This window comes from Pongo abelii, chromosome 10 (assembly GCF_028885655.2).
Source record: "Pongo abelii isolate AG06213 chromosome 10, NHGRI_mPonAbe1-v2.0_pri, whole genome shotgun sequence".
Taxonomy (NCBI): domain Eukaryota; kingdom Metazoa; phylum Chordata; class Mammalia; order Primates; family Hominidae; genus Pongo; species Pongo abelii.
Window position 1 is genome coordinate 3858196 of NC_071995.2, and position 27784 is coordinate 3885979.

Below are 27784 nucleotides of genomic sequence, written 5' to 3' on the forward strand. Positions count from 1 at the left end.
AAAAAAAAACCCCACTCTTTCCACCCCTACTTTCTTTACCATACCTGAAAGCACTGATAGAAAAGGGGGCTCTTTTTATTAAGCGCTGCTTTCCAGTGGTGAGATTCATTTGCTTCATTTCTGTATACAAAGACAAGATATTAGATAAGTCATAAAAACACACTGTACTATAAAGTGTCATGAAGATTAATAGCCACGCTACGCGATGATCAGGAATCACGGAGCTTTGGGAGTAGCTGGCAAGCACAGTATATTATGGGTACTTTACCATACAGCTATGTGTCATGTTGTGAAGGTGCTATTCAAGGAAGCACAGCTTCATTGCTTGATGGAAGCTCACACATAAAGATGCTAATTTCATCCACTGCTCAGTATGCACGGTCTATTCCCCTTCTGTATCACACTTAGGTTAAACAGACACTAAACTAGGAGAGTTCTAAACTTAGGAAAGCTAAGAGTACTAGAAAGAGAGAAATTACAGTATTAAATGTGGTTGGTTTATTAAGAAGAAAAATGTACTTTCATCTCTCCAAAAATTTTGGAAATGATTATAAAACTTGTACAACTCACAGAATTTCAAAAATTTCTACATTTCCTGATTTCTCTGTAATAAAAAATAGAAAACCTGGCTAGACCCAGTACAAACTTACATAAAAAGATTCTAGTGATAAGAGACTAAGTACTTAAAGGTATCATTTTCTGCTTTCATCCATGCCTCAGTCATACCAATATTTACCAGGTCCATTTCTAAATTCCTCAAAGTTAAGTAGTGATTCTTAGTGTAAGATTCTAGCCAGTTTATCTCATCTAATTGACATCATTCCATTTCAAAATGATTAGGTTTACCCACCCAGGCCAAGGCTACTATAAAGTGTGTTCTGTCCTTTCTGTGTTCTCCTAGACTCTACACATACTGGATTTACCACTGTTCAGGGAAAAAGCAAGATCATCTCAGCATGTGGAGCAAGACCTGTGATGCCATCTTCTTGGACCAACTCATTTTGAGTTTACTTTTCACCATTTTTATAGAGAAAACCTGAGTTGGCTAGTGGCAGAATGGTTGGAGCTGATAACTGCAAAGAGTACATGTGAAATGCTAATATCCACGCCTCTGAAACAGGATCATTACATAGAGAGTTGGAGAACTCGAGTTATTAGTGTATGTAAGTCCTATTCCTTAATAATGATATTTTTAATAAACTCTGTTTTCTGAGAGCAAGTTTCCAAAAAGTATAGTCTACTAAAAAATATTCTTTCAGAAACAAGTGAATTGCTGAATTATCTACCAAATGCTTTGATACAGTTCATCCTCTACATGAGGTCTGGTGTCTGTGCATATCATTCGGTTTCAGTTCTTCCTCAAAAATACTTGTACACATGACTAAAAATGCCCACCAGACACCTTCTGCCTAGACTGCAACAGAGGGACAAATGTCAGGGCCTCTTAAATCCTGCTTATTTGCCTTATGGCATTACAAAATTATGGCTTGTCATGTGTAAGGATCTAATGGTTTTTAACTCTTGATAATTAAAAAAAAAAAAAGCAAGAAAAACAACTTTGGTGTGATAATAATTATTGCATATTTGCTTCCATCAATCCCTTACTGGACAAATCCCCTTCACTGTTTCTGAGCCTTGGTTCATCCAAGGGGATTTCCTAACGTTTCACCACCCTACCCAGCCACAATACACTACTAACACTGTCATAAAGACACTACTCACAGCAATTGAGAAACAACAGCTAAAGGACTAAGCTGTGTAGCAAACAAAATATACTTTTATTAAGAAACCCTCCCATTCAGGTCTTGTTTGCCTCTAAGCAATAAATAGCTGAAACTAACAGCTTGAAACTTGAGGAGCTCCGTTCATCAGGTTTTTCATGGGATACCCCAAAACATGCCCATATATCACAGATGAAATCCAAAGTGGGGCTGATTTCCAGATTATCTGGCTAATCTGTGGAAGAGCCAAATCAATCAGAAAATGACAGAAGGCAATGTCCATTAAAGAAATCGTTTTCTGACAAAGACATCAAGAGAAAGGTCATTCAGCTAAAAGTTGTTTTTCAAACTACTGCCAGCTACCTATGGCTTTCTCACTTAACATCTGTTTGATCCTTAAAGTAAAAAAGTTCTGGCCAGGCAAGGTGGCTCACGCCTGTAATCCCAGCACTTTGGGAGGTAGAGGCGGGTGGATCAGGAGGTCAGGAGTTCAAGACCAGCCTGGCCAACATGATGAAACGCTGTCTCTACTAAAAATACAAAAAAATTAGCCAGGTGTGGGGGCGGGTGCCTGCAATCCCAGCTACTCGGGAGGCTGAGGCAGAGAATTGCTTGAATCCGGGTGGTGGAGGCTGCAGTGAGCTGAGATCATGCCACTGCACACCAGCCTGGGCGACAGAGCGAGACGTCTCAAAAAAAAAAAAAAAAGTAAAAATGTTCTTATCTATTTCAAAAGACTGATGGGATGAATAAAACAACTGATACAGTGTTTTGTGTTCCTTAGAAGACAAATATTAAATGCACTTAATATATAAGACAATCTTCACATACATTAATATATACAAACATATAAACACACCTTTTATAAAAGGCAATGTTGCTCAAGATTTTAAAACTTGAATTTTTATAGAGGTATTTTTGTATATAACAAAAAAGATATACTTCACTGTTTGCAAATATATCAACTAATCCTGACCTTCAGAGCTGTAGATTTTATCATATCAATATACTAAAAACACACAACTATTAGGGAAAAAAACATACCTGCAAAGTCTATCTTGTAGCTGAATTTGGAAGTAGTAAAAGAAATGGAGCCACAAGGGTTTGTTTTGAAGCTTTTTTCGATATCTTCACTGCTAACTGAACACTGACTGTTGGTATCCGGCTTTAAGACAAACCAGAAAGTTTCATTTACCAGCTGTTCACATTAATGACTTGGCCACAGAGGTGGCACTGCGGTCACGGAGACACGGAATGGAGGGACAAGGGAAACTTACTAATCACCTGTTCTAGTTCCCAACACACAGGGAGAATCACAACTAAGCCAGCATACTGAAAATGGTTTAAGGATCTCCAGTGAAGAAACAACTGGTTACAGTCCCCTTCAATAACTAGATATATATAGAAATATAGTTATTTTTCCAGATAATTACAAGTTTTACAGATTATTCCAATAATTATACTTTCTAAGTGGCTCAAATTAAATCTTCTTTATATAGTTTAGTAGAGCAAAAAAAAGACTACAGGTTTTGAGTGCGGATTCAAATCTCAGTTTAACTAGCTGTGGGACCCTTGACAAATTATGTCAACTTTTTTGAGTTTCACTTTCCTTGACTGTAAGAATGTTAACATCTGCTTCCAAGTTACTGTGAGGATAAGGGAGAAAATCAATGTACAACACTGAACATAATACCTGGCATACAGAAGTGTTTAATATGGATTTGTTCTTCCCTTTCTCTTTGTCCACCAAACCAAACTTGGAGTTGCTCAGATGTACTGACACCATGCAACTCTCAGTCACATTCGCCCTCTATTGTTTCTTCTAAATAAATGAGTGTGAAAACTTGGGGAAAAGAAAAGGGAAAGGACTAGAAGAATTTCTAACTCTTCTTTTAGTTAAACAATTTTACTTCCTTAAGGTTTGACTTCAAGTTCTATATTTATACTCATTTTACATACATCAGCAAGGTGATGCTAAGTGAATCGAAAACACTTCTGCTAAATTAAAGGAAAGGAGGTACCTGAAACATGTGCCACTTCCCACATTCTGCCAAGTAAAACCAGCCCCACTGGGTATCTGATGTGTCCATGTCATCCACTTCATTGTTTGTGGTTTTAGAAAATAATTCTTCTGCTTTGTGAAACATCTCCTGAAAAGCCAGAAGGAGGTGGAGAAAGAAATAATTCTATTAATAACAAGTATACTTTTTACAGATCATTTTACTTCTTTACAAAGAGTGGTATTCAAGTGTCTTTCCTCCCATGACACTTTAAAAACAGCTTTCTATCTTTCATATTGGCTCTGAAGATAAACATTTAAAGTGTTGGACATCATTGCTTAACAATTTAGGCAAGTAATAATAATCTTAGGTAGAATATGCCGGTGTCTAGTCAACCATTTAAGTAAGCTATATCAACATCAATAAGCACTTCAGGTTTCAGCATAGCCCCAAGCATTTTCAATTTTATCTTATGCTCATGTATTTGGTCAAAAGGACCCATGCTATCACACTGGTTAAGATAAAATGCATCTAATTTTTATTTTAAACAGTCATTTCATTTAATGGCATGGAAAGATTTTTATATGGTGTTGAGTGTAAAAGATTACAAAAAAATAGAAATAGTATAATCCAATTTTAATAAAAATATACTTACTCCTGTGAATGTGTGTGTCTGTATCTGTATAAGTGTATGTAAATGTTTACACACATATATAGAAAAAAGTCTGGATGTATACATAACCATCTACCACCAGTTTTTCTAAGTGTCAGGATAAAATAACAATAATAGTAACCTTTATATGACCTACTATGTGCCAGCTACTGTTCTAAGTACTACACAGATGATAACTCATTTAGGTCTCACAACAACCTAGAGACAGGTACTATCAGTACCCCAAATTTATAAATGAGGAAACTAAGGCATAGAGAGGTCATACAATGAGGAAGTCAAGATTCAACCCCAACATCCTGGTTTCAGGGTCTATGCATTTAGCCACCGTCATATACTGTCTTATACTTCATTATCAATGATTTCACAATTTTAGCTATACCAATTAACTCACATATGCATTATCTTTGAAAAGTTTTAAACATTCTTGGTTGGGTATTGTAATGAAGAAATCTCTAGAAAGGAGACAAAGAGGCTGGTCAAAGAAAATTAAACTCAATCTGGAATTTGGCTTCCTGTCCTCATTCTTTGAGGGTTTTTAAATTATTAAGTTTATACAACTACTACATAAAAAATATTCTTCTTGCAAAAAATCAGAACATTCAAAATAAATCTAAAGACTTTTTTAACCATCACTTCCATTCCTGGTACCTTCTCACCTTTCTTCTCCAGGGTTAGCCAATGCTATAATTTCACTGCATATCTTTCAGATCTCTCTCTCTCTCTCACTCTGTATTTGTGTGTGTATAATTATACACATATAAAAACATATAGAGTTATTGATGATTTGTTAAAAATTTGATTTCCTGTATCATTGATTTTTTTTAACAAAGAATATGTACTACTGGGTAATTTAGAAAATATTTGCCTTTTAATTTCATCATTTAAAATGTCCATCCTATTTTTAGAAGCTGTAGTAACCTGGAATAAGTTTCTATTACCTTGTCTAGGCCATAGTTGGCTCTTCACAAAATGAAAAATGATAGACTCCTTCCTCATTGGGTTGTTGTTATAAATGAATGAGACAATGTTATAAATGAATAAGACAAGCACAGTGCCTGACCTCAATGAAGGGGGTTTGTTATTTTTTATATATGTTTGGAAACTCAAGCAATGCTTTATGATTATTTCCCATTTTTTTCTTCATGTTTTAAATTTGGTTGGCTTCTAAGAAATGAAAAATAGAACACCCTAGGATCAAAGCCTTCTGGTTTAGGACCCACTATTTACCTTATATATTTTAACCACATAATAAAGACAATGATTTAAAGTTTAAGATCAAACTGTCCAGTAAACTATTCACAATTCCTACCGCTTTTTTTTAATTAATGTTCATTTCATTGGGCCATTTAACTGTGAGAAAGAGAGAAGGAAAGAAAGTGTGACCTAAATTTAGTTTTTCTTCTGAAAATAACCAGAAAAATTTGGAAGAATGAGATTGGAGCTAATAGTTAAGAAAAATATTTGCCTTATAAGTTCTATCTTTTCTCTATTAGAAAAGAGAATAGAGAATAGGAAAGTTCCCTTTATACAGCATACATATAACATGTGTGCTCTGCTATAAAACACCTTACCTAAGACTTCGCTTTAGGCCAGGTTATAAATGCAAGTGTTTCAGCAACATCCTTTCAGAGCTTTCTGTTATAAACAGCTTTGGGTGGGACAGGTACCATTGTATTGAACATTCCTAAAGCACTTCAAATCTTATAAAACTCCTTATCAAATTACACTATTTTTTTCTTCCACAATTCAATGTGCAGGAGAGATAAGTGATTATTTTCCAATTAAAGTCAGGAAAAAAAACAAAGCAGAGAACAATACAATTTTCCGTCTAGATTCACAGCTAGCAGTACAGAGAATATTAAAGAAACACCTAAGGCCTCCTGAACATCACTTCTTCCCCTAAGTTACCAAGCCCCACTGTCTCCTTTTCACACATGGACAGTTATTTCTCCTCTCCTATGTTGCTAACATTTAGTTTAATTGCTTTGCTTCACAGATGCTCTGGGTTTCTTTCAAAAGATGCATTTTATAAGATTAAACATTTCAATTTTCTACAGTAAGTTTTCTCTCCAAAGAAATGACTATTTTGCATAATTATGCTCAAAGAGTTAAGTCAAATTTAAATTAATAACTTTAAAATACCGCAACCATAGTAAGAATGGCTCTAGGCTAGGACACATTTATAGGTAATAAAAAGAATATTCACCAGTTATCGGTTATGAAGTAGGTACTTAATAATGTTAGATGAATGAACCTGTTCAGTCACAATGCCATATCCTGTCTGATTTTCCTGTTTGTAATTAGAAGCAGGCTGGGAAGAAGAAAAAGGTAGTACAAAGCAGCAAAGCATTTTGTAAAGTTTCAAGGGCAATGGGTATGCTGGTAGAGCCTGTCTGTAATGTTATCTGTTACAAAGAGAATCTTTATTTACAGAGCCTGGGAACAGTCAGTCTGAATTATCAAATTGAAAAGCTGTGTGGAAAATGAGTTTAAAGTCAAAATCCTGGTCTATATAAGGAAAACAAGGCTGCCTTCCAGACTGGTTTCAAGTTTTCTAATATAAATTTTAGTTTACTACAACAAAGTATAATTTATTTTGTTAGCATGAGTATAGTATCTTCAGGAAATCATATTTGGTAATAATAACTTCCTTGCCTCTACATATAAAGAAGATCTCAAACCTGATCTTAAAAGCTTAAAAATGAATGAGAACTTCCAGAATGACAGAATAAGGAGCTCAGTGGAACTGGCAAAACTACATTTTAAAAACTAGTAGGCCGGGCATGGTGGCTCACACCTGTAATCCCAGGGCTTTGGTGAGGCTGAGAAGGGAGGTTTGCACGAGGCCAGGAGTTTGAGGCAAGCCTGGCAACATAGTGAGACTCTCTCTACAAAAAAATAAAATAAAAATTACTCAGGCATGCTGATGCATGCTTGTAGTCCTAGCCACTTGAGAGGCTGAGATGGAAGGATTACTTGAGCCTAGGAGTTTGAGGCTGCAGTGAGCTAACATCACGCCACTGCACTCCAGCTTGACACAGCAGAACCCTGCCTCACAAAAATTAATTAATTAAAAATTAAAAACTGCTGAAAATTATTTTAAAAAACAAACATTTAAAGTCTCTGGAAACTGCACTAAGGGCATACAAAAAGTGGAGAAACATTCATTCAAGAAAATTTACTCAATCTCAGAACAAGTCAGAGTCTGTGGCGTTTGAGTTACAAACTGCACCATTCCCCACATCCTACCAGGTCTGTATTATGAAGGCTCTACCTGTGGTACATGTAGCCAAAAGACAGGCAGAGGACTCCCTCTCCCTCAGGCTTCCAGACTGTGGCTAGTTTTACCCAGGGAAGGGCAGGCTGCTGGTGTTTCTCCTCTCCTTCAGCCCAGAGTTGTAGAAGCTCTGTTCTGGAGAGGTGACACAGAGGACCCGTCTCTCTTTCCCTACACAGCCCCCATTCAAAAGGTAGAACTTCTATTCCAGGTACAGCAGGCTGCAAATACCGGGCCCTGACTGCCACCGCCCCAACTTGCTCCCAGAGTAGAGGTTTTGTGCCAGGAGCAATCAGCTAAGAAGACCAAGGGCTGCTACCACCACTCCACTGCCCACTCTAAGAATGGAGTGTTACTCTGGGGAAAAAAGGCTCTCACCTTCAGCCCCAGGAGCAGTGGCACGGAGATTTTGCTCAGGGGGAAAGACGGGCCATAAGGACAAAGAGCTCTACATTTCCACCTGAGAGGATTGACTTTATTTGGAACAGAAAGGAGAACCCCATGCCTAAGGGCATTATCAAAAACAGTGGGCCGGGTGTGGTGGTTCATGCCTGTAATCTCAGCACTTTGGGAGGCCAAGATGGGCAGATCACCTGAGGCCAGGAGTTTGAGACCAGCCTGGCCAACATGGTGAAACCCCAACTCTACTAAAAATACAAAAAATTAGCCAGATGTGGTGGCGTGCACCTGTAGTTCCAGCTACTCAGGAGGCCAAGACAGGAGAACTGATTGAACCCAGGAGGCAAAGGTTTCAGTGAGCCGAGATCACACCATTGCACTCCAGCCCGGGCGACAAGAGCGACACTCCATCTCAAAAAAAAAAAAAAGAAAGAAAGACAGAAAACAGCGGAAATCTTAATGAAAAACAATTAAGAAAGGCTAGGAGCTCCAATACAAGCAGAAAGGCAGAGCAGGCAGAAGTTTAATGCAGAGAACCTGAGACAGCCAAGAAGAGCCCTCTTAGATCATAGAGGAGTCAGAAACGCAGTATAAAAACACTAGGCTGTATCTACCCAGGAATGATCAGGGCAGAACATGGGGCAGTCTTGAAAACATTCTCTAAGCTATACACATACCCATCTACAGAGGGCAGAAACTTCACTGGCACAAGGGTCTTAACCACAACCTCTGGCCAAACACAACTTAACAGAAGCTACTCTGACCCAGGGGTAATTCCTATGAAGCCAGGGTTAAATGAAACAGCACTATTATCCCTGACAGTCTGGAATACTGTGTACATGCTCAAGGTTGGGCCCTCTCAGGAATTAACTTCCAAGCTACTAGCACCTGGCTAAATGTAGGACAAAAAAAAAAAAAAGTAAACTCCCTGAACTATAATAGCAGCCACCAAGCCACACACCCATTTAACACTCAAGGGTAAAAATCTAACTACCTAAGGGAATGTAAGCACAACCTGTGACCAGTACATAGTCTATGCCAATCCAGAAATGCCACATAAGTAGTCAGGTTAAGAGATTAAGAACAATGGGGAAAAATCTGAGCTGGGATATCAGAAGCTACACACTGTGAGGAAAATGGACTTTACAGAATTTGTTCAGCTATATCACTAAACACATAAACAAATAACCAAACAAACAACCACAATAGGGATCAGTATCCAGAGTTGCTATGTTACTTAAAATATCCAGTTTTCAACAAAAAAATTATGAGACATAAAAAAACTTCATAAAGATGTGATCAATACACAGAAAACCAAAAGAAGCTGCCTCTAGATGAGGCACAGGTGGTAGACTGGGCAAACAAACACTTCAAAGCAATTATTACAAATACGTTCAAAGACATAAATGAAACTTTGCTTAACAGATTAAGGGAAATTATGATGACAATGTCTCATCAAATAAATAATATCAATAAAGAGAGAAATAATTTAAAATAATCAAATGGAAATTCTGGAGTTGAAAAGTATAGTAACTAAAATGAAAAACTCTAGAAAGGCTCAGTGGTAGATTTGTGAACAAGAAAATATCAGCAAACTTGAACATAAATTAATAGACATTATGTGATAGATGAAATGTAAGAAAGGAAAGAAAAAATTTCAGAAAAATAAACAGAGCGTTAGAGAAATGTGGGATACCATTAAGTGCACCAACATATAAATAACTACAGTATCAGAAGCAGAGGAGAGAGACAAAGGCACAGGAAAAACTTTAAAGAAAGTAAAACTATCCAAATTTGTAAATTTTATATATATATACACACACACATATATATGTGTGTGAGTGTGTGTATAGATATAAATCTACACATTCAAGAAGCTCAATAAATTCCAAAAGGGAAAAACACAGAGCTCCAAATGCAGACACATCAAAGTCAAAATTTCGAAAGCCAAAGACAAACAGAAAATCTTAAAATCAGCAAGAGAAAAACAACTGATCACATATAAGAGAATCCTAATGAGATTAACAGCTGACTTCTCATCAGAAATCCTAGAAGCCAAAAGTTAGGAGACAACATTCTCAAAATACATAAAGTAAAAAACAAACAAACAAAAAGCGCCTATCAACCAAGAATCTGATACCAGCAAAACTATCTTTCAAAAATGAAGGTGAAATAAAGATATTGCCACAATTACAAAAACTGAGAGAATTCACTGCTAGCAAACCTGCTTTACAAGAAATAATAAAGGAAGTTTATCAGGCTGAAATGATACTAGGCGTTAATAATAATCCATGGGGGATAAAAAAGAACAAAAGAGCACTGGTAAAAGGTATAATTGCTGATTTCTCCTTTCATCTCTTGACTGATTTAAAAGTAACTACATTAAACCAATATATGAACTGCCAGTTCCAAGATGGTGGCACAGAAGAAAGCTGGCTTTGCTCCCTGCCCCCACAGAAAACCAAAAACAAATACACAGCACCAAGATTATCGCCAGCAATATCCCAGAATGCAAATATTACGTAGGGAGAGACAGTTCCCACGGACACAGAGGAATGAAAAAACTCTGAGCAGACAGTAACGGAATTGGATTTCCTTACCCACGATGCCTCACCACAAAATCAGCCCAGCATCAAGCATACAGAAAACTTTCCCCTGATTCATGATTTCTACACTGGAAAAAGTGAGATTAAGGTGGCCAACCAGCTTTCCCACTATCTTGGGTTCCCTGACAGAAGACCTGTCCCTACCTCAATCTACACGAAGCACTGGGAGTACCTGAAGGGAGAACTATCCCTGAAAACAGCCAGAGACAAAGGAGTCAAGTAGGACTACAATCCCTAACCCTGGAAACTGCTCTGTAACTCAATCAAAGGAGACACCAAATCAGAGGGGCTATTCAGCAACACCACATTGTAGGAGCTTCACTCAACAGGTTTCCCAGGCACATACTCCAAGTCAGCCTTCCCGCGCTGCCAGGATAACCTCTTTGGTACCTCTCCCACTCAGCATGGGCAATGTTCTAATTATTTACTAGAGCTGAGAAAAACCTGAGTGTAAGGCACCATCTAGTGCTTAAAAGGAGGCAGGCCTAGTGGGTAAAAAAAGATACTCAACAGCTAAATTACAAAGATCTCTCATCTCTCTATAGTACAACTTGTTGAATCTATAAGATGTTTTGGTAAGTCTTGCGGTAACCATAATGCAAAAACCTATAATAGACCCACTAAAAATAAAAAGCAATGAGTTAAAACATACGACCAGAGAAAATCACTTAACCAGAAAGGAAGATGTAAGAAAGGAAGACAGCAGTTACAAAACAACCAGAAAATAAGCAACAAAATGAACTAGTAAGGATGACTTTATAAATAATAACCCTGAATGCAAATGGCCTCACTTCTCGAATTAAAGAGCACAGAGTGGCTGAATGGGGAAGAAAAAAACAAAACAAAACCAAGATCCAAATATATGCTACCTACAAGAAACCGACCTCGCCCATAAAGACACACATGAGGATGAAAGTGAAGAGATAAAGATATTCCACGCAACTGGAAAACAAAGAAGAGCAAAGAGTAGCTATATTTATAAAGAGATAAAATAGACTACGAACAAGGCCTGTAAAAAGAGATAAAGAAGGTCAATAAATAATGATAATGGGGTCAACTAAGCAAGTGGACATAATAATTATAAATATCTATGCACTCAACACCCAAGATCTTAAATATAAAACAAACATTAATAGACTTAAAGTGAGGGGTAGACTGCAATACAGCAAAAGTAAGAAACTTAAAAAAATAATAATAAAAAGTAAGGGACTTCCAGAGAGAAAATCAACAACAACAAAAACAAAAAACACATCAGATTTAAACTACATACTAGATCAAATAGGCCTGTCATTTACAGAACATTTCACCCAATTGCTGGAGAATACACATTCTTTTCATCAACACATGAAATATTCTTCAGAATAGGCCATATCTTAGGCCACAAAAAGTCTCAACAATTTCAAAAAAGCAGAAATCATATCAATTATCTTTTCTGACCACAATGAAACTAGAAACCAAAGAAAGGAGGAACTTTGGAAACTACACAAAAACATGGAAATTAAACAACATGCTCCAAAATGACCAACTAGCCAATGAAAAAATTAAGAAGGAAATTTAAAATTTCTTAAAGCAAATCAAAGTGGAGATACAAAATACCAAAATCTATGGGATACAACAAAAGCAGTATTAAAAGAGAAGTTTATAGCAATAAACAGCTGTATCAAAAAAGTACACTTTTAGAAAAAAACAACAATCTAACAATGCACACCTTAAGGAACTAGAAAAGCAAAAATAAACCAAATCCAAAATTAACAAGGAAAGAAATAAATACCAGAGCATAAATAAATAAAATTGAGACTTAAAAAGCAATATAAAAGATCAATGGTGCAAAAAGCCACATTTTTCAAAAGATCAACAAAAATGGACAATTCTTAGCCTTAACAAGACTAAGAAAAAAAGAGAAGATCCGGGGGCGCCCCCACCCGCTCCCCGCCCCTCCGGCGCCCTCCAGCGAGGCGGGGAAAGGAAAGGCCTCGTCTTTCCTTTTTGGTTTCCTCGGCTCCCGGCCTGGGGAGTGCGCGGGGGACGCAGGCCCCGCTTCACCTGAGCCGGCCCAGCGTGCGCGCCAGGGGCGGGGTTTTCTCGCTTCACGCCGGTATGGACGAGGAAACTTGTGGGGGCGGCGACCCCCGGCCTGGGTCCCGCGTCGGGCAGCGAGGCCGTCGGGAAGTGACTACTCACTCTCGGGGTTTTCCTTAATCCCGCTCGCCCCGTTTGTCGTGGGCGCGTGTTCGCTCCGAGGCGGCGGCGGCGTGCGGACAGCCATGCATTAGGCAGGGCCCCCCTACCGCCGCCGCCCGCCGCCGCTCGCGGAGCCCGAGCCCCAGCCCGAGTTGCCGCCTGCCCCAGGCCGGGGCGTCGAGCAGCCGGCGGCCTGGCCATGTGGGGCTAGCCCTCGCCGCGCCTGGCCTGCAGCAGGACCAGCAACGTGGAGGCGGCCGTCGGCGTTCCCGACGGCGGGGACCAGGGCAGCGCGGGGCCCCGCGAGGACGCGACGCCCGTGGACGCCTATCTGCGGAAACTGGGCTTGTATCGGAAACTGGTCGCCAAGGACGGGTGGTGGCTGTTCCGGGCCGCGGCAGAGCAGGTATTGCACTCTCGGTCTCGCTATGTTGAAGTCACAATGGCCTGTATTCACTGTCTTCGAGAGAACAGAGAGAAATTTGAAGCGTTTATAGAAGGATCATTTGAAGAATATTTAAGGCGCTTGGAAAATCCACAGGAATGGGTAGGACAAATGGAAATCAGTGCCCTTTCTCTTATGTACAGGAAAGATTTTATAATTTATCGGGAACCAAATGTTTCTCCTTCACAAGTAACTGAAAATAATTTTCCTGAAAAGGTGTTACTGTGTTTTTCAAATGGAAATCATAATGATATTGTGTATCCCATAAAGTATAAAGAAAGCTCTGCTATGTGTCAGTCTCTCCTTTATGAATTGCTGTATGAGAAGGTATTTAAAACTGATGTTAGTAAAACTGATGGAACTAGACACGTTGGAAGTAGCTGATGAAGACAACAGTGAAATATCAAATTCAGAGGATGACAGTTGCAAGAGTAAAACTGCTGCTGCTGCTGCTGATGTGAATGGATTTAAACCTTTGTCAGGCAATGAGCAGCTGAAGAACAATGGGAACTCTACTAGCCTGCCTTTGTCTAGAAAGGTTCTTAAGTCACTCAATCCTGCAGTCTATAGAAATGTGGAATATGAAATTTGGCTGAAGTCTAAACAAGCTCAGCAAAAAGGTGATTATTCCATTGCTGCTGGCTTACAATATGAAGTTGGAGACAAATGTCAAGTTAGGTTGGATCACAATGGAAAATTTTTGAATGCAGATGTTCAAGGAGTTCATTCTGAGAATGGACCAGTTTTGGTTGAAGAACTGGGAAAGAAGCACATATCAAAGAACCTCAAGGCACCTCCCCCAGAAAGCTGGAACACAGTGTCAGGGAAGAAGATGAAAAAAATCTTCCACTTCTGGACAAAATTTCCATTCTGATATGGATTACAGAGGGCCAAAGAATCCAAGCAAGCCAATAAAAGCCCCATCAGCACTACTTCCTCAACTGCAGCATCCTTCAGGAGTAAGACAACGTGCGTTCTCTAGTCATTCTTCAGGGTCACAGTCTCAGAAATTCTCCAGTGAGCACAAAAATCTTAGCCGGACACCTTCACAGATCATAAGAAAACCTGATCATGAAAGAGTTGAGGATTTTGATCACACAAGTGGAGAATCTAACTATTTCAGCCTTTCCCCAGAAGAGCGCAGAGAGAAGCAAGTTATAGAAGAATCCCGTTTATGAGATTCAGAACAGAGATGAACAGGCTTTCCCAGCCCTTTCCAGCTCATCAGTCAGTCAGTCAGCTTCTCAGAGTAGCAATCCATGTGTCCAGAGAAAATCATCACATGTAAGTGATAGAAAAGGAAGCAGGCGGAGAATGGAAACAGAACGAAAAGACAAAGACTCTATTCATGGACATAGTTGGATAAAAGACCCGAACCAAGCACATTGGAGAATATTACTGTTGATAAATATGCAACAGTTTCGTCACCATCAAAGTCAAAGAAGTTAGAGTGCCCTTCTCCTGCAGAACAAAAGCCAGCAGAACATGTGTCTTTGTCAAATCCAGCTCCCCTTCTAGTTTCTCCAGAGGTACATCCAACTCCTGTGGTGCCTTCTTTACCAGCCACTGTGCCAGCCTGGCCAAGTGAACCTACAACTTTTGGACCAACAAGTGTCCCTGCTCCAATTCCCGTTTTGTCAGTGACAGACTTTGACCATTGGACCTAATTCTGCCGTATCCCAAGCTTATTTAACACCCTCTCCAGTTCCTGTGTCAATACAGGCAGTAACCAGCCCTTGATGCCTTTGCCTCAGACATTGAGCCTTTATCAAGACCCACTCTATCCTGGGTTTCCTTGTAACGAAAAGGGAGATCGAGCCATTGTACCACCTTATTCACTGTGTCAGACTGGGGAGGACCTACCTAAAGGTAAGAATATTCTTTGATTCTTCTTCAATCTTGGTGTGAAGGCATACAGTTGTCCTATGTGGGCCCCACATTCTTACCTGTACCCTCTGCACCAGGCCTACCTGGCAGCCTGCAGGATGTACCCAAAGGTCCCTGTCCCTGTTTATCCTCATAATCCCTGGTTCCAAGAGGCTCCTGCTGCTCAGAATGAAAGTGATTGTACCTGTACTGATGCCCACTTTCCTATGCAGACTGAGGCCAGTGTTAATGGTCAAATGCCACAGCCAGAGATTGGACTGCCAACATTTTCTTCACCTCTGGTTATCCCTCCATCTCAGGTGTCCGAAAGTCACGGACAATTGTCTTACCAGGCTGATCTTGAATCTGAGACCCCTGGGCAGCTTCTGCATGCTGATTATGAAGAGTCACTAAGTGGCAAGAGTATGCTCCCCCAACCATCTTTTGGACCCAGTCCATTCTTAGGCCCAGTTCCTATTGCACCTCCTTTCTCTCTTCATGTTTGGTATGGGTACCTTTTCAGGGATTCAAAGAAAATCCAGTAATGAGGCAGAATATTGTCCTGCCCTCTGATGAGAAAGGAGAATTGGATCTGTCTCTGGAAAATCTGGATGTATCTAAAGATTGTGGTTCAGTTTCAACAGTAGATGAGTTTCCAGATGCCAGGGGTGAACATGTACATTCTCTCCCTGAAGCAAGTGTGAGCAGTAAGCCAGATGAAGGCCGGACAGAGCAATCTTCCCAGACACGAAACGCAGATATGGCATTGGCTTCCATCCCTCCTGTAGCAGAGGGAAAGGCTCATCCTCCCACTCAGATTCTAAACAGAGAGAAAGAAACTGTGCCTGTTGAACTTGAACCTAAAAGGACCATTCAAAGTCTGAAAGAAAAAAACAGAAAAAGTAAAAGATCCTAAGACTGCTGCTGATGTGGTCAGCCCTGGGGCCAACTCTGTGGATAGCAGAGTGCAAAGACCAAAAGAAGAAAGTTCAGAAGATGAAAATGAAGTGTCTAATATTTTGAGAAGTGATAGATCCAAGCAGTTCTATAATCAAACTTATGAAAGCAGGAAGTACAAAAGTGATTGGGGCTATTTTGGTAGGGGCGGATATCAACATGTGAGAAGTGAGGAGTCCTGGAAAGGACAGCCAAGCAGAAGTCAGGATGAAGGTTATCAGTACCATCGAAATGTCAGAGGACGACCATTTAGGGGAGATAGGAGGAGATCAGGGATGGGAGATGGCCATAGGGGACAGCACACTTGATGGTTGTTGCCGAAGTATTTTCTAACAGAAACTCTTAGGTGGAATGTTTCTGAAGCCTTTAAAAAAATACAATAAAGTAAAAACCCCAGTTGGAACTCTTTCCTCTCCCCAGCCCCCTTTCCTTCACTCCCATACTGGACAAGACATTTTTGACATGAGTTCAAGGGGGCAGGTTAATTCCTGGCATTGCCAGTTTTCTTCATTCAGAATCTGTTTATTTATCAAGTGACTGTCCCCGTAAAAAGTAGAAGATGTTTGTTAAAGTATTTTTTATAAACAGCTTAATATAAAACATTATAGATTTAGTATTTGGCTTTTTTCCTTATAAGTTTGATTTCAAATGTTGGAAATGTGTGCTTTATAGTGTTTACGAAAGTGACAAGAAAATATACCATTTGACACACTATAGATTCCAAATATAACGTTGCACCAAATAGAAATGTATATTTTATTATGCAATGCCTTAGTCATAAACTGGGCTCAAACAATTCTCAGCCTAAAACACTGTTGTCTTTTAAAATGCTTCCAACCCAAAGGCCTTTCATCTCAATATCTGTCAAGCTTGAATAATGTCTTCTCTTTAATAATCACATAAGGCAGCCTATTAACTGTGTTTTAGCAATGTTGTATATAGTTCTTTTAATATTCATAAGGTATATTTTTGAATTTTGGTATTTGTTGAGATTGCATAGAAGAATAGGAGGAAATCCAATGAAATGGCTGTTTCCACCAAAAATTCTTAGCACTGGTGTAAATATCATGGTGCCTACTCGAAAGAAATGTAGATGCTATGCATTTTGAAAATAATATGCATCAGTTAGAACTGCAGAAGTTTTTTTAATGCCACTTTAACACTAATGCACTGACAGATTCTAAATATTTTGTGAGAAGAAATGTTAAAAATTTTTAGCTTGACAGGTTTCTAGAGTTACTGTGTTTTTTTTTCCCCCTTGCACCATTGGTTGTGTATCACTTTCACTTTACACTTGCATATTCTACTTGTCAGGGCTGGAACTATTGTATAGAAGATAATATGATTGTGACTTCTAGTTCTTTTCTAGAGGATGCTGCTAGAAAATGGTTTTGCTTTGTATTTTATAGCTTATTACCCTTAGGTAGGTAACATCTTCCATTCTGCTTTCTTCCAGTCTTTGCAGTATTCACTAGAGGTTCCCTTTGCATGTTGTACTCTGTTCTCATTTGGAGATTGAACTCTGAATTAACACAGTATTCATTCATCTGTGTTATTTTGTAAAAATAACTGTAGCTCATATTCCTTATTTGTACATACCAATGTGAAAATCCACTCTTTTATTATGTTATCTTCTGATCAGGAAGTTTGAGTGCTATGCAAATAACATAGTAGTAATTTCTCTTTGCATGCCATGTGTAATATACCTAGCCAAAACCAGATGCGGTGACTTTCTTTTTTTGTAAAGCAAATTACTTAAGAAAATACAATTCACTTGAATTTGACAAACTGAAACAGATGAGTTTTCTGGGTTCTCTGATAACTTATGGGAATGTTTGGTTGCCAGCTGGGCTCAGTGAATCGCCACTGTACTGTAACAATGGTTATTTACCTCTGTGCTGTTTTAATCACCTAACGTCTGTGTAACTGCTGATTTGAGTAGTGATTAGCATTTAGATAATGTAACAGGATTTTAGACAGCACTTTGAAAGATAACATTTTATTATGATGGTGCTAGGTAAAAAATTGTAAAGACTGGGATGGTTGTGTGGAAAACATTTTTTGAGAGAACCTATTGAAAGGAATTTGTTGTCACCTTCCAAACTAGAATAGTTGTTGAAGGTACCGCTTAAGCCATTTTTTTCTTAACATTGGTGGCTCACTTAAAGAATGAGAAGATAGAGGGTCCTCCACTTTCAGCTTATGCTTTTTTATGTAGCACTAGCTTACCTGATTTTAATGAAAATCACATTTTGATATAAACACCAGATTTGAAAGTTCAATGTGTTTGATCTCAGGAGTCCAAAATAAGTTGTTGCTTCTGGTGTCCTGCATTTTATTGACTGGGGTTTGATCTCAGCTTCTGAAAATGTTTAAAAATTGGAAGGAAATACTATTCATATCTTCATTGTCACTTTGTCTTACCTCAATTGAGTAACAGAATATATAGCTCCTGAAGGAAACACTGATTTGCTTTCTGTTTCCCATATCTCACCTCTGGGATATGATGGAAGAAGTGCTTGAAAGAGAATTTTAGCAGATGGTACTTTTCTCAGTGACCTCTGGAATAAAAGAACTGACTTTTGATAGTTTTAAAATTAATCTTTGCATGAAGGTTGGTTTTGCTTTTTTCCTTTAAGTTTGTTTTTAAATGTATTAATTAGTCCAGGGGATTTTGCCTTATGCTGAGGTCAAACTAAGGCTAAGCAAGCTTTTGTCCTTCATTTTAACTGTTTATGTCATACTGTATGTTGACATATTTCTTTATAAGAGAATAGAGGCAAAAGTATAGAACTGAGGATCATTTGTATTTTTGAGTTGGAAATTATGAAACTTCACCACATTATGTTCATACATATTTTGAAGAACAGACTGACCAAAGCTCACCTGTTTTTTGTGTTAGGTGCTTTGGCTGAACTTGATTCCAGCCCCCTTTTCCCTTTGGTGGTGGTGTGTATGTCTCTTCATTTCCTCTCAAACAAATCTTCAACTCTTGCCCCATGTCTCCTTGGCAGCAGGATGCTGGCATCTGTGTAGTCCTCATATTTTTTTACTGATAACCCACAAATTCATTTTCATGGCAGACCTAAGCTCAGACCCTGCCTTGTCCTGGCAAGAGTAGGTTTTCCCAGACCACAATGCTGATATATCTTACTTAATGCAGACTGTATTCTTGCAGTGTGTTGTTTCCTTTGTGACTCAAGGTTGAATTAAAATGCCTGTGAACTGCAAACTTGCTTATGATTGACTTGGTGCAATAAAGTTCCTTTCTAACCATTTCTGGTTTAGAAAACATTCAGCCACCCTACAAACTAGCAATATTTATTTTGGCCTCTTTTGTTTTACCTTCATTTTTAGATGAGGTAAATGTTTTGTCTTTTACTTAAGGGTACTAAGCAAGGTCCACTCTAGTGTAGCTGAAGAGAATGCGTATTTGGCTACACTATTTCTGTTTACTGTGTTTTGCTTCCTACTTTATGTCTAAATGCTATTGTTTTTGTTTAAAATCCTAATAATGTCTCATTTCCAATATGTTATTTTCAAATAACTAAGGTTTTGCTACTAGTGTCAGCCATTTACTCTCCCACTAATTGGGATTATTTTTTAAAAGAGGTCTTTCTCCCCGAAATACAAGTTTTAGAAAATCTTAGAAGAGGGGTGGGTGCATGTCTTAATGCTGGGAAGCAGCAACTTTGGGGTTGAACTTACTTGAATGGATTAAAAATTGCATTGTGTTACAGAGCTAGAAAATTTTGTGTATGAAAAACAATAATAGCCTTACACTGAGTACAAATAATACTTTAAGAGCATGTGAAGATGTGATCATTTGTGATGTTACTTGTAAAAAAAGTATATATACGTACCTTTTGAAGTGTTAAAAGGAAACTAGTACTTTATATTCTTTATCATATCACTTTTTGTAAGTGTTGAATATATTCCTGTTTATTTTTCTATGTTCTGTTTTGTAGCCTTAAGAAGTGTTTCAAACATATCTGAATGTATAAAATAAGAGTAAATGCCCTACATGGTGTGATGCTGCATTATATATAAAACTGTGTGCATATATTAAAAAAAAAAAGAAAAACAGAGAAGATCCAAATAAATAAAATCAGAAATGAAAAAGGTGACAACTGAGACCACAAGAAATACAAAGAATTATTAGAGACTATTATGAACAACATGCCAACAAATTGGAAAACTTAGAAAAAATGGATAAATTCCTGGACATATACAATCTACTATGATTAAATCATAAAGAAATAGAAAACTTGGATTGGGCGCAGTGGCTCATGCCTGTAATCCCAGCACTTTGGGAGGCCGAGGTGGGCAGACCGCAAGGTCGGGAGATCGAGACCATCCCAGCTAACAGGGTGAAACCCCGTCTCTACTAAAAATACAAAAAAATTAGCCAGGTGAGGTGGTGGGTGCCTGTAGTCCCAGCTACTCGGGAGGCTGAATCAGGAAAATGGCGTGAACCCAGAAGGCGGAGCTTGCAGTGAGCCAAGATTGCGCCACTGCACTCCAGCTTGGGCAACAGAGTGAGACTCCATCTCAAAAAAAAAAAAAAAGAAATAGAAAACTTGAATAGGCTGGGTGCAGTGGCTCATGCCTGTAATCCCAGCACTTTGGGAGGCTGAGGTAGGAGGATCATTTGTGGCCAGGAGTTCAAGACCAGTCTAGGCAACATAGCAAAACTCTGTCTCTGCACAAAATTTAAAAATTAGCTGGGCATGTGCCTGTGGTCCCAAATACTTGGGAGGCTGAGCTGGGAGTATCACTTGAGCTCTGGCAGTTAAAGCTACAGTGAGCTATGACTGCACCACTGCACTCCAGCCTGGTCAACAGAGAGAGATCCTATAGGAAGAAAGAAAAAGTAAAAAGAAGAAGAGAAAGAAAAGAAGAGGAAAAATAAAGAAAATTAAACCTAAACAAACCAATAATAAGTAACAAGATTGAAGCTGTAATTATGTCTCCCATCAAAGAAAAGCTCAGGACCTGATGGCTTCACTGCTGAATTCTACCAAACATTTAAAGAACTAATGCTAATTCTACTTAAACTCTTCAAAAAAATTGAAAAGGAGGAAATACTTCAAACTCAATTCTACGAGACAGCATTATCCTGATATCAAAACCCAATAAGGACACAGCAAACAAAGAAAACCATAGGCCAATATCACCCATGAACATAGATGCAAAAATCCTCAATAAAGTACTAGAAAACTGAATTCAACAATACATTAAAAAAATCATTCACCATGATCAAGTGGGATTCACATCCCAAGGATGCAAGGATGGTTCAACATATGCAAATCAATCAACATGACAGATCACAACAACAGAGAACCAAGAAGAAAAACCATATAATCATTTTAATAGATGCTTTAAAAGCATTTGATAAAATTCAACATCTTCTTATAATAAAAACCCTCGACAAACTGGATATAGAAGAAACATATCTTAAAATAATAAAGGCCAGATGACAAACCCACAGCTAATATCACACTAAATGGGAAAAAATTAAAAGCCTTTCCTCTAAGATCTGGAACAACACAAAGATGTCCAGTTTCACTACTGTTACTCAACATGATATTGGAAGTCCTGGCAAGAGTTAGGCAAGAAAGAGAAATAAATGGCAACCAAATTGGAGAGAAACAAGTTAAATTTCCTTTGTTGACAGAAGACATAATCCTATTCTTAAAGAAACCTACAAACTCCACGAAAAATTATTAGAACTGATAAATTCAGTAAAACTGCAGGATACAAAATCAACATACAAAAATTAGTAGCATTTATATATGCCAAGAGCAAACAATCTAAAAAAGAAATCAAGAAAGCAATTCAATTTACAATAGCTACAAAGAATATAAAATACATACAAGTCAATTTAACTAAAATGAAAGATCTATACAGGAAAAACTATAAAATGCTTATGAAAGAAATTAAAGACTAAAAAATGGAAAGATATTCCATGCTCATGAATTGAAACAATTAATATTGTTAAAATGACAATACTGCCCAAAGCAATTTACACGTTCAACATAATCCCTATCAAAATACCAATGACATTCTTCACAGAAATGAACAAACAAACAAAAAATCCTAAAATTTATATAGAACCACAAAAGACCCTGAATAGCCAAAGCAATCTTGAGCAAAAATAAGGCTGGAGGCCTCACATTACCTGACTTCAAAATATACTACAAAGCTATAGTAATCAAATCAGCATGATACTTGCATAAAAACAGACACATAGACCAATGCAACAGAATAGACAACCCAGATATAAATCCACACATTTACAGCTAACTCACTTCAACAAAGTCACCATGAACATAGAATGGGAACAGTCTCTTCAATAAATGGTGCTGGGAAAACTGAATAAAGACTATCCAATTCGCAGAAGAATAAAACTATACCACTATCTCTAACCACATTAAAAAATCAAATCGAAATGAATTAAAGACTTAAATCTAAGATCTGAAACTATGAAACTACTAGAAGAAAACACTGGGGAAATCAGAACATTGGTCTGGGCAAGATTTTTTGTGTGAGACCTCAAAAGCACTGCAACCAAAGCAAAAATGGATCACTGGAATTACATCAAACTAAAAAGAGTCTACACAACAAAGGAAACAATCAACAAAGTGAAGAAACAAGTCACAGAATGGGAGAAAATATGTGCAAACTATCAATGTAACAATGGATTAATAATAAGAATATATGAAGAGCTCAAACAATTCAACAGCAAAAGAAAAATAACACACAAATAATCCAATTTAAAAATGGGCAAAAGACCTGAATAGATATTTCTCAAAAGACATACAAATTGCCAACAGGTATATGAGAGAATGATCAAAATCACTAATTTTCAGAGAAATGCAAACCAAAACCACAATGAGACATCATCTCACCTCAGTTAAAATAGCTTTTATAAAAAGACAAAGAATAATGAATGCTAGCGAGGATGTGGAGAAAATGGAACCCTCGTTCACTGTTGGTGGGAATGTAAATAAGAACAGTCAGCATGGAAAACTACAGAGCTACCTCAAAAAAAAAAAAATAGAACTACCATATTATCCAGCAACTCCACTACTGAGTATATACCTAAAGGAAAAAAAATCAATATACTGAAGGGATATCTGCACTCCCATGTTTATTGCAGAATGATTCATAATAGCCAAGATAGGGAATCAACCTAAGTATCCATCCATGGATGAATGGATACAGAAAATGTGGTTTATATACACAATGGATTATCCAGCTGTAAAAAAGAATGGAGTCATGACATTGGCAGCAACATGGATGGAATGAGAATTCATTATGTCAAGTAAAATAAGCCGAGCACAGAAAGACAAATATCACCTGTTCTCATTCATATGTAGGAGCTAAGTAAGTGGAACTCATGAAGAGACAAACTAGATTGGTGGTTACCAGAGGCTGAGAAGGGCAGGGGGAGAGAGTGATTAGAAGAGGTTGATTAATGGGTATAAATATACAGTTAGATATAAGAAATAAGACCTAGAAGTGATAAGACCTAGTGTTCAATAGATCCGTAGGGTGACTGTAGTTTACAATAATCTATTGTACATTTCAAAATAGCTAGAAGGGAATAGTTTGAATGGTTTCTAGCAAAAAGAAGACAAGTATTTAAGGTGATAGATATCCCATTACCCTGATTTCATATGTAAATTTTATGTGAATTTATTAAATTATCACATGTCCTGAAAATATGTATATCAATTATGTATCAACTTTTTAAATACGTATTTAATTTTAAATATGGATTTAATTAAATACATATCATTATGCCTATAATATACAGAATTGTTAAATATACAATAGCAGCATCAAGAAGGCAGGTGGGAACAAAGCTATATTGGAGAAGGAAATAACACCATATGGTAACTCAAATCCACAAGAAGAATCACAGTAAATAAGATGGTATATGTAATAAATTAAATATATAAATGCTACATACTTGTTCTCCCCTTTTTTCTATCAGCTTCCTTAAAAGACATAAAATTATGTAAAGTAATAATAAAAATGTATAGTTGGGTTGGTAACATATATAGACATAATATATATAGCATAATATATATCAGTTGAACACCCCTAATCCAAAAATCTGAAATCAGAAATCCTCCAAAATCCGAAACTTTTTGAGACTTTACATAAGGCCACAAGTGGAAAATTCTACTCCTGACCTCATGTGATGGGTCACAGTCAAAAGAAGAGAGTATAATATACAGTTTATTCAAGGGAAAAAAGACTTTCCCAGGCCCTTTCAGCTGTAATATATATTTTCCTCACATGTCCAGATTCCCCCACACAAGCATGTCCACAAAGGGTAATAAAATGGTATATGTGCAGGCTGGATGTGCAAATGGCAGGTTCCTCACAATGCCCCACAAGAGGCCAATATCTATGTGCATTACTGTGTTTTTTTTTCTTTTTCTCTGCTCTGCAGTATAAAGATACTGTTGACAAGGTCAGAAAGGCCTGCAGATATCACTGTGGATAATAGTGATAAGAAAAAAAGAAAAGCATTTATATTTATCTACAGAACAGAAAGTCAAGCTGTTATAGCAACTGGGCAGCAATGTTAAGTCTGAAATATCTTACAGAAGAATATGGTGTTGAAATGACCACTATATATATATGATCTGAAGAAAGAGAAGGACCAACTATAAAAGTTCTATGTTGAAAGTAATGAACAGAAGTTAATAAAAATGGAAAAATCCTGCATAAATCTAAAAACAAAATCTTGTTCATGTATTGAAAGGATAGTCCATCAGCATCACAGAGAATCCATGCCACTTAATAGTATGCTGATCATAAAATAATCAAAGATCGTGATGAACTGAAAATCGAAAAGAATACTGAATATTCAACAGGCATGTTGCAGAAATTTAAGAAAAGATACAGCATTGGGGGTCCATTCCAAGATGGCCGAATAGGAACAGCTCTGGTCCACAGCTCCCAGCGTGACTGACACAGAAGACAGGTGATTTTTGCATTTCCAACTGACGTACCTGGTTCATCTCATTGGGACTGGTTGGACAGTGGGTGCGGCCCACAGAGGGCAAGCCGGAGGAAGGGCAGGGCATCGCCTCACTCAGGAAGCACAAGGGGTTGGGGGATTTCCCTTTCCTAGCCAAGGGAAGTCATGACAGATTGTACCAGGAAAACTGGGACACTGCTACCCAAATACTGTGCTTTACCAACAGTCTTAGCAAATGGCACACCAGGAGATTACATCCCACGCCTGGCTCAGCGGGTCCCACGCCCACGGAGCCTTGCTCACTGCTAGCGCAGCAGTCCGAGATCGAACTGCAAGGCAGCAGCCTGGCTTGGGGTGGGGTTTCCACCATTGCTGAGGCTTGAGTAGGTAAACAAAGTGGCTAGGAAGCTCGAACTGGGTGGAGCCCACTGCAGCTCAACGAGGCCTGCCTACCTCTGTAGACTCCACCTCTGGGGGCAGGGCATAGCTGAACAAAAGGCAGCAGAAACTTCTGCAGACTTAAATGTCCCTGTCTGACAGCTCAGAAGAGAGCAGTGGTTCTCCCAGCACAGTGTTTGAGCTCCAAGAATGGACAGACTGCCTCCTCAAGTGGGTCCCTGACCCCCGTGTAGCCTAACTGGGAGACACCTCCCAGTAGGGGCCGACTGACACCTCATACAGCCGGGTGTCCCTCTGAGATGAAGCTTCCTGAGGAAGGATCAGGCAGCAATATTTGCTGTTCTGCAATATTTGCTGTTCTGCAGCCTCCGCTGGGATACCCAGGCAAACAGGGTCTGGAGTGGACCTCCAGCAAACTCCAACGGACATGCAGCAGAGGGACCTGACTGTTAGAAGGAAAACTAACAAACAGAAAGGAATAGCATCAACACCAACAAAAAGGATATTCACACCAAAACCCCATCTGTAGGTCACCATCATCAAAGACCAAAAGTAGATAAAACCACAAAGATGGGGAAAAACCAGAGCAGAAAAGCTGAAAATTCTAAAAACCAGAGCACCTCTTCTCCTCCAAAGGAATGCAGCTCCTCACGAGCAACGGAACAAAGCTGGATGGAGAATGACTTTGACGAGTTGACAGAAGTTGGCTTCAGAAGGTTGGTAATAACAAACTTCTCTGAGCTAAAGGAGGATGTTTGAACCCATCGCAAGGAAGCTAAAAACCTTGAAAAAAGATTAGACTAATGGCTAACTAGAATAAACAGTGTAAGAGAAGACCTTAAATGACCTGATGGAGCTGAAAACCATGGCACAAGAACTATGTGATGCATGCACAAGCTTCAGTAGCCGATTCAATCAAGTGGAAGAAAGGGTATCAGTGACTGAAGAGCAAATGAATGAAATGAAGCAAGAAGTTTAGAGAAAAGAGAGTAAAAAGAAATGACCAAAGCCTCCAAGAAATATGGGACTATGTGAAAAGACCAAATCTATTTGATTGGTGTACCTGAAAGTGACGGGGAGAATGGAACCAAGCTGGAAACACTCTTCAGGATATTATCCAGGAGAACTTCCCCAACCTAGCAAGGCAGGCCAACATTCAAATTCAGGAAATACAGAGAACACTACAAAGATACTCCTTGAGACGAGCAACCCAAGATACATAATTGCCAGATTCACCAAGGTTGAAATGAGGAAAAAAATGTTAAGGGCAGCCAGAGAGAAAGGTCGGGTCACCCACAAAGGGAAGCCCATCAGACTAACAGTGGATCTCTCGGCAGAAACTCTACGAGCCAGAAGAGAGTGGGGGCCAATATTCAGCATTCTTAAAGAAAAGAATTTTCAACCCAGAATTTCATATCCAGCCGAACTAAGCTTCATAAGTGAAGGAGAAATAAAATCCTTTACAGACAAGCAAATGCTGAGAGATTTTCGTCACCACCAGGCCTGCCTTACAAGAGCTCCTGAAGGAAGCACTAAACATGGAAAGGAACAACCCATACCGGCCACTGCAAAAACGTGCCAAACTGTAAAGACCATTGATGCTAGGAAGAAACTGCATCAACTAATGGGCAAAATAACCAACTAACATCATAATGACAGAATCAGATTCACACATAACAGTATTAACCTTAAATATAAATGAGCTAAATACCCCAATTAAAAGACACAGACTGGCAAATTGGATAAAGAGTCAAGACCCATCAGTGTGCTGCATTCAGGAGACCCATCTCACGTGCAGAGACACACACAGGCTCAAAATAAAGGGATGGAGGAAGATCTACCAAGCAAATGGAAAGCAAAATAAAAGCAGGGGTTGCAATCCTAGTCTCTGATAAAACAGACTTTAAACCAACAAAGATCAAAAGAGACAAAGGCGGCCATTACATAATGGTAAAGGGATCAATTCAACAAGGAGAGCCAACTGTCCTAAATATATATGCACCCAATACAGGAGCACCCAGATTCATAAACCAAGTCCTTAGAGACCTACAAAGAGACTTAGATTTCCACACAATAATAATGGAAGACTTTAACACCCCACTGTCAATATTAGATAGATCAACGAGACAGAAGGTTAACAAAGATATCCAGGACTTGAACTCGGCTCTGCACCAAGCAGACCTAATAGACATCTACAGAACTCTCCACCCTAAATCAACAGAATACATATTCTTCTCAGCATCACATTGTACTTATTCC

The 27784-nt window shown here is 38.6% G+C and overlaps 1 protein-coding gene and 1 pseudogene across 6 annotated transcripts in view; one reads left to right on the forward strand and one right to left on the reverse strand.

Moving 5' to 3' along the window:
• PARP11 (poly(ADP-ribose) polymerase family member 11) overlaps window positions 1–27784 on the reverse strand; it is an 82584-nt gene that overhangs the window by 34851 nt on the left and 19949 nt on the right. For 2 of the 6 annotated variants that reach the window (XR_008511782.1, XM_054526686.2), the window contains exons 1-4: window positions 12858–13058; window positions 3743–3871; window positions 2766–2886; window positions 45–120 (exon numbers count right to left, since the gene is read on the reverse strand). Coding sequence is in view for 5 of the 6 variants with exons in the window: in XM_054526686.2 (XP_054382661.1) it covers window positions 45–120; window positions 2766–2886; window positions 3743–3871; window positions 12858–13058 (527 nt within the window). In the remaining variant the exon portion in view is untranslated. Of the gene's footprint in view, window positions 1–44; window positions 121–2765; window positions 2887–3742; window positions 3872–12857; window positions 13059–27784 lie in introns of those variants that run through there. The other 4 variants (XM_024257271.3, XM_054526687.2, XM_054526690.2 and 1 more) reach the window with 3 other exon arrangements.
• On the forward strand, window positions 13251–16683 carry LOC100454467 (OTU domain-containing protein 4-like; annotated as a pseudogene).